Below are 16,710 nucleotides of genomic sequence, written 5' to 3' on the forward strand. Positions count from 1 at the left end.
AATCCAGACTCGGCTGTCAGTCTCTAGTGCGTGTTTGTGGTTAGACCATTAATCCTCTTTTGTCATATTCATTTGTTTGCAAATTATTTTGAACCCACTCAAAAGGTGGGCTAAGGTGGACAATTGATATTAAGCAAAGCACAATTTGAATAAAAAAAGTGTTATGTATTAAATGTGATACTGGTTCAAAGTATGAAATGCATATTCAATGCATCATCATAACCAGCAGCAATCCAATTAACTGGAAATGAAACTTCTGTCTCAGTTACCTCCTCTCCATGTAGCCTATACTCTCTCTTCTGAATCAGTCCATCTCTAAATTCCAAAAACTACTAGATGAGCCATTTTCAACCTTTTTATTTATTAACCGAGGCATGCAAAACAGTACTGCCTGCAAATTCTGTGAGTTGATATGGCATTTAAGTAGAAATATGTTTTTACTGCAATTAATAAGGGGGACACATTTTTTTATATATATATATATTCTTATTCTGTTTGTATTCTAAATATATACTATATGTTAAAAGTCTAATAAATAAGCAAACACACTAACCTACATATACCGTTCACTGCCAATGTATTCGTTTTGTAGTGCTGACATTTCTAACTGAATGTGTTCCTTTTTGCTTTAATGTCAGAAATACTACACTCAGCCAAGCAACAAGGTCTTAAAGCTCAGGCCCTGCACGAACTTGGCAGCCTTCATCTATTCACAGGAAATAAAAGGTAATATATTATTATTATTGGCTGAGCTCTGTTCATTGTATTTAATTGGCAGGTAATGTCTGTAGCATTGCTTATGCGGCTCCTGTGATAAGAATGCTTTAAACGGGTGGTGTGAGTTTAAAGTCTCCATTTGTGTGTTATTCCAACTTTTTCATTTTTTTTGGCTGTATTTGGCTTATAAATGAGCACAGTAAACTGTCCCTGAATAATACTGTCTGATGTTTCTGTTTATTTCAGGTTTTGTATTCAACAAACCACTCTTTCATTGACAGGGGTTATTGCAGCAAGAGTTCCCTAGACAATATTCAGATTCTGAGCAAAAAAAAATATAAATGCAAATTTATATGACAAAAAAACAAGCTGTCCCACATCTTCGTAAAATATGTCTAAATCACATTTACTTCAGACATGTATATGTTTGCAGAAATGTAGTTTGACAATGCAAAATGCAGTATACTGCCCCAATACTGTAATGTGTACACACAGGGGTTATGTTTAAAGCGCAATTCTGATGCAATATGGTAAAAGTGGAGATAATAGCATCAATGTCCCATTTGTTGCTATGGTGACTGCATCACTCATACCATTTTGCATAATCATTTCTGTTTATACCCAGCCCCTAATATAACTAAAATGTATGTAGCCGTAATAGCCTATGAGATATTGGAAGCCTTTATTGGATTTTATCTCAGACCTCTGAAGTCTTGTAAGCTTAAATGACTTAACATCTTTTACTGTGTTGACACAATAATAGATACCAACTTCGTCTAAAGTCTCCAGCCTCCAATGTGGGATATTAGTGTGCTGGCACAGAAGGACAAGAAGGCACTGATCTTGTGAGCTTACAATTTAGTAACTATCATTAGCATTACTTAATAACCCACATTAAGGTGCTGATATGATTTAGCTTCATAAATAACTAATCAACATGACTTCTATGCAATATGTCATCGTTATCCAGATATTAATATTCATGACATCTCAGCAATATATCATCATTATCCAGATACTTCAGCCTGCCTGTCTACTTGTCCACAATGAAAAAGTGATCAAATAATAGATTTGTATGGCAGACTGAATTGTTAGCTTGGGCATTCTATTACCAGTTAAACGTATCACAGATGCTATATTGAGAAACAAATGTCCATTTTTTCCCATTGTAAGTGGCAGAAACCTTGTTTTTCCCCCCTGAAGAGACTTTTACTGTCTACCACAGGTTTTCAGGGTTGGATCATTCCACTGGGTACATCACTAAGTCAAACTCTGTATAATATTATTTGGGTTCTCTACAATGCCGGGCTGCATCATTCAGCGCCGTAAGCCATACATATCGAGAAATTGCCAAAAAGCATGATTAAACGTTAGATGTTCCAAGACTGTACCAGGAACATGTTTTCATTCTCTTATGTGATATTCATTCCTACACCCATCCTAAGGACTACATCATTAATGTCTTATCATTTCACATTTCTGGAAGCTGCAATGCAGAGATATATTTCCCATTAAAACTCTCAGCAATCTCCCAAATGTGCTAGAAGGAATGAAGCCATAAAAGTGCATTTCTGTTCTTCCTGTTGTAGTACAATCTTGCGGCAAGTGTTAACGAGGCGTCCCCCTCCACCTCCCCCAGGACAGTAGACTTATTCTTAGGAAATGTGTGAAAATTATACTCCTTGGAGTGTACTATATTTATGTTTACTATATTTATGGAGTGTACTATATTTTTGACAGATAAAAGGCATAATCCATTAAAACCTTACGCTACATAAGAAAATTAATTGATATAACCATGTGTTACCAATAATGTTTATACATTTAAAGTGTTGGGAAGTGTGAATGTAAATTGAGGGTCGTTGAATATTTGATTCATAAATGCATCTTGGAATCTAGAAATACCTGCAGAGGCATCGAGGTTCCAATTAGGCTCTTAAAGCAGTGTATATATATATATATATATTATATATATATATGCTTGCTTAGCTAATCAGAGCATAAAGGGAAAAAATGACTGAACCAGGTACCTACATGTTTGGGGGAACCAAAAAAAACTTTTTTTGAAAGGGGGATTTCAACTGCCATATATAACTGCCCACTTGGTTCAAAACACTGCTATTCTATCACTGTCATACCTGGGAACTCTCTGGGTTTAACACTGCTTCTCTGGTTCTCCGGGTCAAGAACCGAATCCTCCGGGTCGCGGGAGAGGGGTCTTGACACGCCCCGCTCCCCGCCCATTTTATCCTTTAAATAGGGGTGTGTTTCCTGCTACCGTCAGCGTGAACTCCCCTGACATCAGCGGGATCTACCATTAACGTCAGTGGGACCGCCCACTGACATCAGCGGGACCGCCCACTGACATCACGGGACCGCCCGCTGACATCATGGGACTGCCCGCTGACGTCAGTGTGCAGTCCTGGCCTCGTCCAGCAAGGGAAGGCTCCGGGTAGCCGGAGCCCAGAAGTTCCCAAGTATGATCACTGTTTCACAGGTTAATCACACATGATTGTCAATGTCTCTTTTGTAGGCTAATCAAGTAGGAATGCTTACAGACCATATTTTCTGTATATTGTATAATACTTTTCAACTCCTAAAATAATACATGATGAGCATTATACATGAGATTGTATAGAATGGATACAGCTTTAGTACTTTTGTGATAACAAAACGCTTGGCTATAATACACTCACCTAATTTAGAACAAATTGTCAGGAAGACTTTATATAAAGTCCATGTTATTTTGTACTGGATTTAATATGCAAATCCCCTTTAGGTGTCCTAAGAAGCATAAAACAGAATTTTAAAAGTTTATCATACTCGAAGTTGTATAGTACCTTACCCAAAAATCAAAGCTTCTTCCAGATTAACCCCTTAATGACAAAGCCTGTACATGTATAGGCTCAAAATGCATTGTTTTCAATGGGTTTAGGGACCGCCCATTGTCCTTAAGGGGTTAATATACTTACTGATATTTCTACCCTTCTATGTAGAAAACAACCAAACATGTACAGATCCCAATAGGTCATTCCTGGAAGTTTTTTTTAATAACAACTTTAAATAGAAATAAAGCCAATGTAAGTGTTTTAACCCAAAGTCTTTGACAGTATCCTTGCCGTATCTGCAAGTTTATAGCATAATGGCCCCTCTAGGGAACATCTCTGTAAAGTTTAAGAAATGGAAATGTTCTAACCCTTTAACTAGAATGTCCTGTAAACAATTTGCTTCGGACACAGTATTCTGCGTGCACTTATTTAAACTAATCACTGATTACAAAAAATAAGCAATCGCAACTGTTTTAGTGTCTGAATAAAATCTGACAATTCATTTTTCTTTCTATTAGCACATCTGCTTTTCATCAGATATTCAACAGCAAATATGATCTCCATTGTGAGTGTCATATTCATATAGCATTTCCAGCGGAGGCGGCTGTCATTGTCATTTAGCATCGACTGCAGGATTATTCCCTAGATTGATTTATTTATTTATTTCTGTTTGCCTCTCATTTAGAACGGGCAGACCTTCCTTCTCTTTTTATGTTGTGATCATTTGTAACTATTAGGAAACACCAGTTTTTAGCAGCACATCTTGCACTTTGAAATACGACAGCTTCAGAGACGTTCACGTTGCTTTGTGGGGTTTAGGATATTTGTCTTTAAGATATCCCTCTATTTCTCTTTATCCATGTAAAGCTGCAAGGGCACCATTTAGAAAATGTTTGAAACATAGCACTCACTGGACTTATAAACCTCGAGATATATGGTCTAAACCATAATCTCTGATTTAGATGAGCCTTTAGGACAGTATGATAATTAAATCGCACTTTATGTAGTCCTGTTTTTTATGTTATAGTTGTAAGTTTTCTTTGGTAACTATTACTTAGGAGCAATGTACATTGAAACAATCCAATCCAAGCCAACAGTACTAATATTTGATACTCACAATAGAAACCTTTATTGCTTACAATAAAAGGCATCCAATACTGTATCGAAGTCCTAGAGGCGTAAACACACACACACACACACACATATACTGTGTATATATATATATATATATATATATAGGATTCGAACACTCAGACCTTGACAAAGCTAAGCGAGTTAATGTTGTATCCATTGGTAAATTCTCCCAAAGGTGTCATATTTTGATGCATTTTATTTGTTGCAGAGCTGCTTTCAAATGCTGGTGTCAGGCCCTTGATGAAATGCTCAACATGCCTGATGCTCTTAATTCATGGCAAGAACTCGATAGCTCCCCAGGCAGCAAAAGAAATGGAAGATCTAAAGATTACAGTGAGAAATTTCTCTGTCGAGCGGGAATATGGGGTTGTTTGCTGGCTGCCGTCATCACCGCTAAAATGTCTCGGTAAGTATTTGGAAGGGGGAAAATATCCATGTGATTTATTTTTATTTATTACCTAATGCTTAGTGCCCAGAGGGGAGCCATAAAAGCTTCTCCTTGTACATGGCGAAGACATAAAATATTATAGCAGATAAAGTAAAAGCTTCTCCTGTGACTGCTGAAATGTCTGTGGATTTCCCATTACTTTGAAATGGTAAGTCTGTGTTTTGTATAGGACCCTTTCTTCCTAGTAATGAGTAAATCAGGGCACTTCTTATGCCTTTGAGGATCTAAGGGGCGTTCGATCCTTTTAAAAACGTACACATACTTCATCCTGTGGCGTGTGTTAGAAAACTTACACCCATTCTGAGTTATTATAAAGAAATTACATGTAAATGCAATGGCTGTGCATATTCAGTTTCCTTGGATTTTATTAGTAATATGGGACAAATCATTTAACACTATTTCTTACCTAAAAGATGAAGACTAAAATGTATAGGGTTACAATAGAAGGCATTTCCTCAATGAGAGATAGGATTCTTCGTCACTCTTGTATACATAGGCTCCCCTTCACGTGGAGCTGGATATAATGAAAGTCACCCCCTTTTTCCCCAGGCCAGCCCTGAATTGTGTGCCCATTTTCTTCCTATGCCCATAAGCCTAAATCAAATTCGTAAATATTTATTTTGCTTTAATGATTGTTGTTGTAATTATATTAGGTTTTTCTTTTTTTCGTATATTTTGTAGTAGTGTCATAGAATTAAATGAGGGATGGTCTAGCTAATACTGTCTCTTCCAACAACTTGTCTAAAATGTTCAGGATTCCAGTAGTTATTAATCACTAGGCTATTTTTAAACCAGCTGAAGATTTAAAATAACTCTTAGAACTTTGTAGAAGCCTGCATTATTTAATGTAGCTCTGGATTTTACAGAGACTTTTCAGCCACATCACGCAGCGTCACTCTAGAGACAATCTCTCACCTTATACTAAGGTGGGATCACTGCGATGCTTTGTTTCGTGAGCATACTTACGCTGACTCTACATTTGAAAGTAACTAAAAAAGTGGGACTTGTTTTCCAGGGCTCCTTTTAAATGACTTTTGCATCTATGATAAAAATAAAAATATTTTCAAAGTCAATTTTTGGTTTTGTCTTTAACGACTCTTGTATATAACAAAGCCCATTGATATACATGTGATAGTTTTAGCTTTAAAGTAACAGTGTAGTCTCATGATTTCTTTAATGGATATACTAGTCTATTTTCCCTGGAGTCCATTGCTGCATACAAATCAGTGCAGGCACTTCTTCCTATATGTACAATAGTAGCCGGCCAGCCGCATGTTTGCTAGCAAAGCATCAGTATTTTGATAGCATACATGTGATTGGCTATCGTTACTCCGACTAATTTCATTGAGAAGTCAGCTCTCATTTGGCAGAAGGGCAGAATAACACTGTGCATGTGCAAGAAATTTGTTGACAAATGGCAAAAGAGGAGTTGCGTAAGACCAATATCTAAAGAATGCAATGTAGTCCATACAAATGGACCTTGACAAAGATCTGTTTGATGGACAAGTCCTGCAATGCTGTGTGTTCACGTGTTGTTTAATTGATCTATACCTGAACTACATGGAGGAGAAAAAGATTGTAGCACAGTGAAGGAGAGGACAAAGGGTCTCTGGGGGGATGACAGTTTTATTGGCAATGAGAGGGAGACTGCCACAACTATCTTGGAACAATTTCAAGTATACATTTGTACATTCAGTGCATGCATACTTTTGTAACAGGAAAACAAATTGCACAACAGAAGGTTTCTGCGCACACCAACTATTAAAACATTAGAGGGCACATTACCCCAGACCTACCTGTTTCAATGAAAATTCCGTTATGAGCTTTCTTGGGAAGCCGACTGTTAGGAAACCAGCAGCCAACTTGGTTGTAGACAACGGGAGCTCTATCAAGACAACTCTCTAGTCCTGTGAGCTATTTCTAGTTAAACACTTAGAGCCTTCACTTGCATACCTGTAGAGACCAGCATTTTGGCTACTGCACTAGATGACCAAAACCCTCAAGTGGCAGAATAAACCCAAATGCTTTGAAACAGACTTTATTTTCCGCCAATATATATTATTCTGTGGTATAGAATACAGAGTGTGTATGATTTCCTAATTATCATAACTATTAATTTTAGGAAGTGATGGTTGAGATCTGCAATTGAAATAATGCTACAATGATTTATGTATACTTTAAATATTTGTGAGCGTAAAAAGCTACAAATGTGTGGGGCAAACAGCAGTGTGTTTGATGGATTAGAGAAGTGTGGAATATATGCCTCTGGAGTATAAACTGGAGGATCTCACTTGCTAATGAGTTTCACCCTGCCAAGAATCATTTACAATTTACATATCTCACTTGTGCTGCAATGCATTTTCTATAGCAGATTGCATACCATTGTGTAACACATCCATGAATTGATAATTATCTCTCAAGACAATATTTGTGTTACCAGCCAAAGAATGTTTGGTATAATAATAGAAATGTCACAGTTTTGTTTGTGAAACACCATTAGATTTGAAATGTTAGAGTGACTGTGGTTGTGTATAGCGTACAATAGTTTTATTACTTTTGTTTCAAATGTATCTTTGATTTAGTAAAAAAAAAACAATATAGTTAGTATGTGAAGACATTATAACATAAGCTAAATTTAGCACCTCCCTCATCTCTGTTCTCTTTTAATAGAAGCAGATTGTGGTTTTTTTTTACCTAAATAAACAGCATTATGGATAGCTGCATTTTTTTCTATGTAGCGGTTAAGTAACCAAAAAGAAACCCTGTGGGGTTTATTCTCCTGCCAACTCTTGCCTTAGAGAATGAGAGTTGTGGTTTAATTAACTGCATGATGAAAGGCTGTCCATGTCAAGTTTCCCTATCAGGAAGGGCTGAGCTGGCCTTGTATAATGTTCAACCGGTGATGTGACATTCAAGAAATCTTAGTAGTTGGGCAATGTGTTATATATGGCCAACCAGTCTCAGAGGTTCCCTGAGGATGGACCTTCATGATGTATAGTGATGTCTGTGAAATGAAACTCCCACATTAGAGAACAAAACATTATTTCATCCTCCCTTTTATTTCATCCGGTTTACTCATTTAATTTTTCTTCCTTCCACATTCTCATTGCCCTTCATTGCTTCCCCTTACTTAAAAATGTGGGCTGGGAGTGGTTATTTTTATTTAGTGTCTTTATTTTAGTGTATTTTCTAGGCCTACTGTTTTTACAGTAATTACAGTTCAAGTTATATTTACGGTAAATGTTGACAAAATGTTGATGCTTCTGGTGACCTTGTTTCGCTGTCCAAGGTGAACTTCCACCCAAATCTCTGTACTTTCGCTGACGTCCTCTCACCCAATTTCACCAAAAGCGCCATCATTTTGGTGGAAATTTTTCAGCCAGTTAGCCACACATTAGATAAAGTCAGCAACAGAAAAATAGATATAACTTTAAATGATGTCAGTGGAGGGTATGGCAGGTTTTCCTACATTTCTTAATGCTTTATAAAGACTGCATGGTCACCACTTCACTGTAGTATGCTGGTAAGCATGGTCAAAAGCTCAGTAGTGTTGCAGCCCCATGCATGCTACCACATCCTGGCAGATTTAATGAATGCACCTATAGAAATCAGTGGGCGAAGGGAAAATTGCTTGCGGTCCATTATTCAGGACACAGAGGGTCTACCAGATAGCAGCCATAGGTGAAGTTAATGCCTGTACACCTAGTGTTCCCTCTAGTTTCACTGCTAAATGCTAACAATACCATTGCTATAAAGAGCAAGATTGTTCTGCTTGAAACTGATAGATAACTGATAGATAACATCAAGTGAAGGCCTGCTAAAGAACGGATGCTGTTTTTGTTTATGTGCCATAGGTATATATTGACTTCTAATTTGAAAAAGAGGACAGAATGCTGCATGCTTTCAGCAGCACTTTACAAGGTAAACAATGCAAATGTATTTTGATCATATTAGCGTAAAATACGAAAAAAAAAACTGTTTGACATTGTGACAAGGGCAAACTGTAGTTCTGAAGTGGAGAAAAGGACATTGATTTCCTTAGCCTAATATTTACCGACTTAACATATTCAGACATATTCTTTGTCTTAAAACAAATAATTTTAAATTAAATATTCCATAATTTATTTCTGATTCCAAAATCTAGGCTATGTTTCGAGTGTCTCTGCCACATCCCAAGGAGGATCGTGATTATGCATTGTATGAGATTGGAGATGGCTGTGAAGTATCAGAACTGATTCCTGGAATAGACCTTTTTTCTGATCAATACAGAGCCGATGTCAATACTGTTGTTGCCTGTCTGAGCTTCATCATGTTCGAGTTGCATTCTGCTGGTCACAATCTTGTGGTTAGTTGCCGGTTTACATGTACAGTATTTAGACATCTTTATATATACATTTGTTTTTTATTAAACATTACTAGAGTGCAGTTTAAGGAGAAACATAACAGAAAAGGAGAAACACTTCCTTTAGGGCCCTGCAAAGCTATGTTTCCCAAATCAAATTTAAATCTTCAAGTTTTATATACAATTAAATATAAACCAGAAGATTTGGAAATTTTGATAGCTTGGTATCCTAAAGACACGTGCTGATGATGCATGGTTACCCACCTCCTTTGCCCGCACACAATAAGGCAACCGTAGACTGAAAAAAGAGGAGGGGATCTACCGGATGTTTGGAGAGCCACTGATCATAAATCAAACAATGAGTGCGCCATATTTAAAAACAGATGGTAAAGATATTGTAGTGAAGTAATTGTTGGGCTTACAGCAAAGTGCACTCCAGTATAAGTTCCCCTCAGAATAACCAAGGGTTTGCACACTGACAAGTGGGGTTTGCTGCATAGTGTTGTGTGCAGTTGATGAGGAAAAGAAGATAAATAGAAGAATAGAGAGAGTAGAGACAAGGAAAAAATAGAGGAAGGGGAAGGAAAGTATGAGTAGACATTAGAAGACAAGAGGTGTGGTGGATAGTGTTGTAAGGGATAGGGGAGGGTGACTGCCAGATAGTAGGAGGAGCACTAGGAGGAGAGATGGGAGAGAAGAGGAAGAAGAGAGCAATGGAGAAGGAAGTAAGGTATATATATATATATATATGTGTGTGCATATCACGGCGCACACGCTAGTATATAGATATATGCATGTCCTGACTTCAGATACGGGAGGGATATTAATAAAAGCTCTAACCGTTATATATATAACAAAGTTCTTTATTTACTAAGTAGTAGCTAAACTAGTTTATCAGCGAAATAGTTATCAGCCATACATTATTTACAAGCTACAGTATTAGGGGTGTGAGCTCCCTCCTCGTAGGGAACTGACTGACACAAAACCCCTTTTCTGCCTTGATGCAGAGGAAGTATTTAACAACCTCTTTCTTCGTTATGAGCTGTGAATGAGCACAGTTAGAGAGTATTGTTACCCCTAGTCTGGATTCTTCACCTGCAGCCTGTGTCTAGGCAGGTAGCAAATCAGTGTCACCCGTGATCAGCATGCGTCAGTATTACTTACAGATAAAAACATAAAACTCCAGAGCAGATTAAAAAAGAAATCTGCCCATCTAGTCTGCCCATTTTCCTAGATGATATTAGCATGATTGAGAGTTACAGATACAAGATGATTGGTATAAACTGAAAGACATAGGCGGAATGCATGCAGTAGGGAAAAAAACGATCCGTAAAACTCATTATACAGATAATGTGATTAGCTATTCATATTATATTGTTATTTGCAGGTTTTGCCATTATTCACATTGTACCAGTATTTTGTTTCCATGGTTTGTCGTGACCCAGTTACATCCATAGAAGGAAGGATTCTTAAGGTATGTCAAATAACATTTGGTGTTTACTGACCTTGAAATAAACAGATAGTAGTGGCTTTAACCAGCACCAGTCATGCACAGCTAAGTGACATTATCTTAACAGCCAGAAATTGGCCTTGGCATTCACTTTTGTCAGATCCATCTCACTGACATGGGCTTCACAGTTTATTTTAGGAATCCAAATGAAAAACAATTTTGGTTAAAACAGCTACATTTTCCGTAACAGTGTGCGGTCCCTTGGCAGTATTAGCTTACAATGTAGCTAATGTTTATTTTATTTCATAATTCACCTTATTACATGTTATCTTTGAGTTTGATATTCTCATAAAGCATTGTCTAAATCTATGGTTTCTCATGTGTAAAACATATTTATACTTATGTTTCAATAGTCTGGCTTACACACATATATATATATATATATATATATATATATATATATATATATATATATATATATATATATAATATGTATCTTCTTTAAGATTAAAGTCCTTACTGACCTGCATCTGTTTACGGAGGCATTTCATGAAATTTCCATCATCAGTCATGGCAAGCGAATTCCTAGGAGACCACACAAAGGTTTCAAGCCTTCTGGAAAACCCAAGGTAACATTTTGTAAATAATTTCATATACAGACAACAGATTTATAAAAAAGAAAAGAGTTTGGTAAAAAATGGCATTTGATAGCAGAAGAGCCAAGTATAAGGATCTTTAAAATATAATTACTTTTCATGGTAAATAAAAAATAATAATATAAATAAGACTACATGTGGAATATGGAATAAGTACAAAATTGCTTAAGTTTTCTAAATAATGTATTTCTACCACCTAATATGCAGTCCACAATTCTCTCACAAGCACATCCGTTATACTTCTGTTTAGTAAATACTAAATTGTGATTGGCTACCAGCCTGCGGCCGGGTTCTGTGAATAACTTAAAATAGAAGGTAGAGAAGAAATAAATGCCAACAAGGATTCACACATGGTTATCTAACCAATTCCCTGGGGTACAGCAAACATCGGAGCTTAATTACTTCTACGCATTATAAGGGTTCTTATAAGAAAAGAGGCATTCACGACAGGGGACATGTGAAATATATATTCCGCTGTCAGCCTGTGCTCTGTGATAAATACAAGAAGACAAAATATTTGACAAATACAGTGTTGGGTATCCCCAAGAGTGCTGTAAAGGAGAGCTTTTCCTTCTCTTTCATAAAGGGATGGTCTAATGCCCATGTCACCCCATATAAGAAGAATACATATTAAAGTACTCTGTGAGCACTTTGATATGCATTCTTCCAAAATGAAAAAACTAAATAAAACTAAAGCATTTACCTGACACAGACATGGCTGACCAGCAGCTGCAACAGTCCTCCTCCATGGTTTGACTATTTTTGTCACTGGTTGGCTGCTTAAAGCAGTCATTGAAATGAATGGCATCGCCTTCCGCATACGTGCACAGGCGCATTCAAATGTTTGAATTGTCCATACAAATCAGAGAAAACTAGGGAGTTTTCTCTGATTTGTATGGACAATTCAAACATTTAAAGGAACAATGCAGCTATCATATTCATTAATGTTCATATGATGGCTGGAGTGTCCCTTTAAGTTGACAAAGTTTAATTAGAGCGATCCCTACTCTATTCACTTAACTAAGTGATGCTATGACCCACTCCTCCACTAAACTAATGGAAGGTAGTGGTAAAAATAGGTAGGGAATTCAAGTCCCAATGTATTATATTCCAAACCTCCTAGTTCCTCGTGTTTGAACTAGTGTGAGCTATCATTAAACCCTTCAGTTTGTAAGCTTTCTAATTTCTAAGCTTAATGATCTTTAGGATGGGGTGATGCAGAAATGTTTATGAACCATGATAGCATCATTGGAGATGATGAAACATCTGAATTAACTGCATACACCCAGTGTGAATGAATGAATGAATAAAAAAAATGAACAGAGATTGGTATATAGAGACATTTTTGTAGTTAACCACTAAGTACAAGTTTGTACTCAAAGGACTATGGATTCAAAGGCTTGAAACCTGTTACATTAATACCCATGATGAATGCTTGGTAATGTCAGGCTATAGAATAGGCAAATAATAAAGTACCTATTTATATGACATCAATGTCAACCTTAATGAAAAATGCTAACAGGTAAAAAGTATATTTGGGTAAGCATTGAAAAATATGGCTGGATGTAGACCAGAAAATGTTTAAATGCCTCCAGGAAATGTCTTGGTGTTGAAGAAGAAGTCACAAGAACAGTTTGTGTTTCTTGCCCAGGGATCGCCCACGTAATCAGTTAGGAAGCTAAGTCTTCATATAGAGATAACAGGCTACTTATAATGACAGACGTATGTGTGGGAGAGAACTTAGTGTATATCAAATACCAATCCATATTATTTGAATTCACAAGAAGACAGACGGATAGCAATTAAAAAAAATATTGACAGATCTTTCCTTAATGTGTCAGTGAAATCAAAATAGCTGGGGGAGGGTTAATCAGACTTAAATCTAAAATATCACAATTCACAAATATGTCAAAAATAGATCACAGATGTCAGTGATGTTCTATGCAGTGTCTGATATGTGTATGTATAAAATAGTAACTTGTAAGTTGTAGAATTATTAAAACTATTAATAATCTTCTTAGAGTAAGAAAAACAAGCTGGACGTACCCTGAAAATGTTATGACACAAGGTCCTCCTTTTTTGGAAAATGTAATTACAAGTTGTTTACAGTCTTTTGATTAATTCTTTTAACAAAATTAATTTAAAAGCGTTACAATGAAAATTTAATGAAAACGCTTCTCAATTGTTAATTCTTAACAATTTTTTTCCAGATCTCTCCGAAATTTACATCTTCAGATACAGTGCTATCCAGAGAAAACCTACAGGTAGAAAGCATTTAAATTCATTTTTTATAGATTTTCCATATAATACGTTTTCTAGAATGTTACAATTTTGCGGCAAAGACGTTGGGTGTAGAGTGAGTTTATTTCTATACCACTACCTCTTGTGATTTCAAGCCATAGCAACATACTTCAAAAATGGTGCAAAGTGAGGGCATCATGAAAAATGATGTACAGAGCAAATCTGTGAACAAAAACCTTCTGGAGTTCTGAAGAAAACCACTTGCCCTGTTATGTCTGCCATCTAAACCTGGCAATTGTCACCAATGTATCATTTTATTGCGGCCAAACCCAAAAAATAAGAAATAAAAAAAACAACACATGCTAAACACTTGGTAATGACCAGGAAATGTAGCACCAGTAGTGGAAGAGAGGCCCGCCGGACCTCAAGGTGCGGCCCGTGTGAGATTTGCTGCCAGGGCAACCGGGATCACAAGGGCCCTGCTGCTTACCTTTGGGAGGGCCTTTTGTACTGCACAGGGGAAGCGGAACCCAGCATAGTCACGTTAATTTACGTCACATCACATGACTCTGCTCCATTCCTGCTTCCTCTGTGCAGTACAAAAGAAGTTGCTTGCACTGAATGCGAACAACGCAAAGGAAGTAGTGGCCCCTGTGGAAGTCTGCTAGCGGCACAGAGAGAGCTGCAGTGAAGGTAAGGGGGTGTATAAATGAGTATGCGTGATTGAGGGCATGAATCTGTGAATGAGTATATGAATGAATGAGTGTGTGTGTGATAGCATGGATGTGTAAGCACAGGGTGGCTGTAAGTGATGTGCAGACCCCATACTCCTGGCAGCATCAATACACAAGGGGGCAGCTAGCCAGGTTTCAGCATGTATTGGCTGACTTGGCATGATAGGAGTATGATTGCTAACAGCAATCACAGTCCTATCATGCCTAGGTTCCAGTATTTACTGGTTGCCTGGGCATGATAGGAATGTGATTGCCCAGGCAACCAGTACATGCTGGAACATTGTTATTGAATTTTTTGTACAATTTTGGTGTGTAACTTACTTTTATTAAAAGTGTGGTTATTTATCTTTAAAGGTGGGGGGGTCATTTTCAGTTTCGGCTTTGTCTAAGTGGACCCTGAATTTTTTGGTTTCGGTCCAGAATTTTTATTTCGGTGCATTAAATAGATTTATTTATTTTTAACTTATCCAGAATCCTGAATTTGTAGTCACATCAGAGGAAAAAAAATTCTAGGCCCAGAAGTCAGTGAGAGGAAAAGTAAAAGGTTTCATGTTATTTACTCTAGTTTAATCTGCATATTTTATTAAAGACTAAAAAAATATATATTCAAGGTGGTGGTGTGTCAAATAAGCCATTGGGACTCACTGATATTGTAAAATCTACCTTTACTCAAACGCTGTTAACTTTAAAACTTCAGAGTAAAGTCCTAAATGTGATATCATTGTCGTATTAGTTCACTGTACTGATGACTTGGGAATGTCTATATAACCTAGCCACAGATAGCACAAGCATACATGTCAGGATCTGAGTGTATTTTAAAGTGAAATTTCACAGCTATTAATTCATTTTTATGTTACAGTAATTATCCACTGCTATTTGTAAATAAATAAAAATGGAATATGAAGTGACCAGTTAGAACTGAGTGACAGGTTAACCAGAACTCAAACGGCTGAAGGGACTGACTGGTGAAAATGGTTGTCTCCAGGCTGACAATCTGTACTCATGAGAGAATTAGTGTCTTGGATTTGTGATACTGTAGTCTGAAGAGGGGACATAAGAGATTTTATTGAGATGTATTAGCTCACTAAATGGCATTGCAAACCGTATCTTCTGGAATCAATATGGCAATATCAGCAGGATGAATGGCCCCTTTAACAAAGTATGGACTGTATATATCTAGTTCACACACACACACATGCCACTGCCATCGTCGCCTTAGTGACCATAATAAAAAAAAACCCACTCAATTGTTAAATTACAGTAAATCGTTCTTTTATATTCATAGGGAAACTTGAATTTAGTAATTGAACTCTTATCAGGCCAAAAGATGGAGGAGCTTTTGAATGCACAAGCACTGTAAGCAAACGTTTATTATACGTTTGGCTAAATTGTAGTAACTGTGCTGTTGTCAATGTCATAACCACTACATCTGTGGTCTTCTATATATATAAAAAAAGTTAGTTGTATGTACCGGTATTTCTTCAAGTTTATGCATAGTGATTACTTTTTTCCTAATTTGATGTCGCTAGATTTCTGATAAAATGTTTCTTTTCAAAACATATTGTAGCTTACAAAGCTTATTCACTGGAGGAATATTTTTTCCATTTAGTATCAATGTACTCCCTGTCTTTTGTCATGACTAATATTACCCTTGGGCATCTTTTACTAGAATAAAAAAGTCTGAACTCTTCTGTAGCAATATAGCAATGCTTACTGCCTGATTCCCAAGAGCTGCAACCGTTGTATCTGAGGTTTAAATAATCACGAAGAAGGCATTTAATTGGAGGACAACAGACTGCCAAGAAACTTTCAGTGACACTCTTTGGAAGTTCTAACAGAACGTACAGATATAAACATAAAATAAGAAGCATAATACCATTTATTCAGATGAACAAACGCTAGGGGCATTAATATATATGGCAATAAACTTTTTAGGTATCTGACATAAAAATCGGGAATTTATATGTAGAATTCAATTTCTATAGAATAAAAGAAGCTAAAATCTAGCTTCAAAGGCTCTTGATAGTCTGGAATCTCTAGGCGTTAACACCAGTGTTGCTTTTCCTAAGCACACGGTTATTCTCTAGTTATGTCCCCAGTCCACCGAACAAATTATTGTCTGAAATAGTAGGCAGCGCTGTGTAAATCCAGTCTTCAAAG

General features: G+C 36.8%; 1 protein-coding gene across 1 annotated transcript in view; it reads left to right on the top strand.

The window, feature by feature from the left end:
* The window catches only part of LOC149299755 (cilia- and flagella-associated protein 54-like), a 128,537-nt gene that overhangs the window by 85,328 nt on the left and 26,499 nt on the right, over positions 1-16,710 (top strand). The window contains exons 42-48 of the mRNA XM_089486038.1: positions 639-726; positions 4,888-5,085; positions 8,982-9,048; positions 9,272-9,472; positions 10,857-10,943; positions 11,426-11,548; positions 13,786-13,839. Coding sequence (XP_089342164.1) covers positions 639-726; positions 4,888-5,085; positions 8,982-9,048; positions 9,272-9,472; positions 10,857-10,943; positions 11,426-11,548; positions 13,786-13,839 — 818 coding nt within the window. The remainder of the gene's footprint in view (positions 1-638; positions 727-4,887; positions 5,086-8,981; positions 9,049-9,271; positions 9,473-10,856; positions 10,944-11,425; positions 11,549-13,785; positions 13,840-16,710) is intronic.

Source organism: Sceloporus occidentalis, unplaced genomic scaffold (assembly GCF_023333645.1).
Source record: "Sceloporus occidentalis isolate IW3139 unplaced genomic scaffold, rSceOcc1.0.p SCAF_28, whole genome shotgun sequence".
NCBI classification, from domain to species: Eukaryota; Metazoa; Chordata; class Lepidosauria; order Squamata; family Phrynosomatidae; genus Sceloporus; species Sceloporus occidentalis.